Below are 1,281 nucleotides of genomic sequence, written 5' to 3'. Positions count from 1 at the left end.
CCCTGGGTATTGTGTCCAGAATCATATGTAATGAGATCATTTTCTTTTGCCCACATTTCTGTGTGATAAGAAAATAAATCTATTTGACAGAACAAAGAATTGTCTCAGACAAAAATACGTTGAAAAAAAGGCAGCATTATTCTCAATTCCAAGTGCCTAAGAGAAAACTGATATGAAGTCTAAAAGAAAGAGTTCTTTGTTCTGAAAAAGATTAAATTTTTACAGATTCTCTTAGCAATTAGTGCATTTACTAAGGAAATTCCAACTTCTTCCAACAAGTATGTCAGATAATTTGCCAGAAAGACACATCAAAATAGAGTAATCATGAAAACAGCAATGATATTCAAAAAGCCCAGGAGCCCGGCAGGGAGTGAGGCCTACGGAGGCTGTCCTGGGATGGACGCTTTGGCAGTCATGATGCAGGATGTGCTGACCCAGAACCATGCTCTGCGCAGGGAAAACAACGAGCTCATGGACCAGGTGTGGCGCCTGCTGTGCGAGAAAGCCAACCTGCTGGCCCAGGTGCGTCTGCCCACCTACCTGGTGGTTTTTAACGGCGACCCCGCTCGGCTTCCCGACTTTTTGATCCAAGCAGCATCTTACGTGAACTTCTTCGAGACCAGATTTTCGAATGACACCCTAAAGGTGGCATTTGTAATCAGCTGCCTCTCTGGGCCCGCGGAGGAGTGGGTGGTCCCCTACATCGAGAGGGAGAGCCCCATCCTGGGTCAGTATGAGCGCTCCGTGGACGCGCTGAAGCGGGCCTTTGGTCGCAATGGGTAGGAAATGGTCCTGCCGGGACTCCCCGAGTTGGAGGGACAGCTGCGGCCTGGGACTAGCCTTGCTTGCACCACGAACCTGGGCCTGCTTGGCTTTGTCTGACAAGTAGCTCTGGGCTCCTGGCCTTGCCTGAAACTTGGGCGCCATCTGTTCTGGCCAGCCCCAATGCCTTTGCACTTCCCGCAACCCAGCTACAACCCAAGTTTGCTGTTCATTCTAAAGACCTTATTTGATCTGTAAGAATTTGAACAGACATTCCAGACTCAAGTCGTCCTCTCTGAAGACTGCTTCTGACCGCTTTGAAAAACAGCCAAGAAGGGTCCACACACTGATTGGGATAGCTGAGGCCAAAGAGGCAACTTCTAAGGGTTAGTGTGCCTGGTGACCGAATTTTAACATGTATGTCTGGAACTATATAGTTTTTACACATTTTATTTCACAGAAGCCTTGCAGATGGTGCCTTTTGGTCCAAGAAATCCAGGCACTGGACTAGTATTTACT

At 47.9% G+C, this 1,281-nt stretch overlaps 1 protein-coding gene across 1 annotated transcript; it reads left to right on the top strand.

Moving 5' to 3' along the window:
* Positions 1–324: 324 nt before the first annotated feature.
* Positions 325–783, top strand: LOC107151934 (protein LDOC1-like). Its single transcript, XM_015497360.1, has one exon. The coding sequence runs from the start codon at positions 325–327 to the stop codon at positions 781–783; it is 459 nt and encodes a 152-aa protein (XP_015352846.1).
* The last annotated feature ends 498 nt before the right edge of the window (positions 784–1,281 follow it).

The sequence above is a fragment of the Marmota marmota genome, unplaced genomic scaffold (assembly GCF_001458135.2).
Source record: "Marmota marmota marmota unplaced genomic scaffold, marMar, whole genome shotgun sequence".
Classification (NCBI taxonomy): Eukaryota; Metazoa; Chordata; class Mammalia; order Rodentia; family Sciuridae; genus Marmota; species Marmota marmota.
The sequence above is the reverse complement of the archived record's forward strand: the minus strand, read 5'-3'. Positions and strand labels throughout refer to the sequence as shown.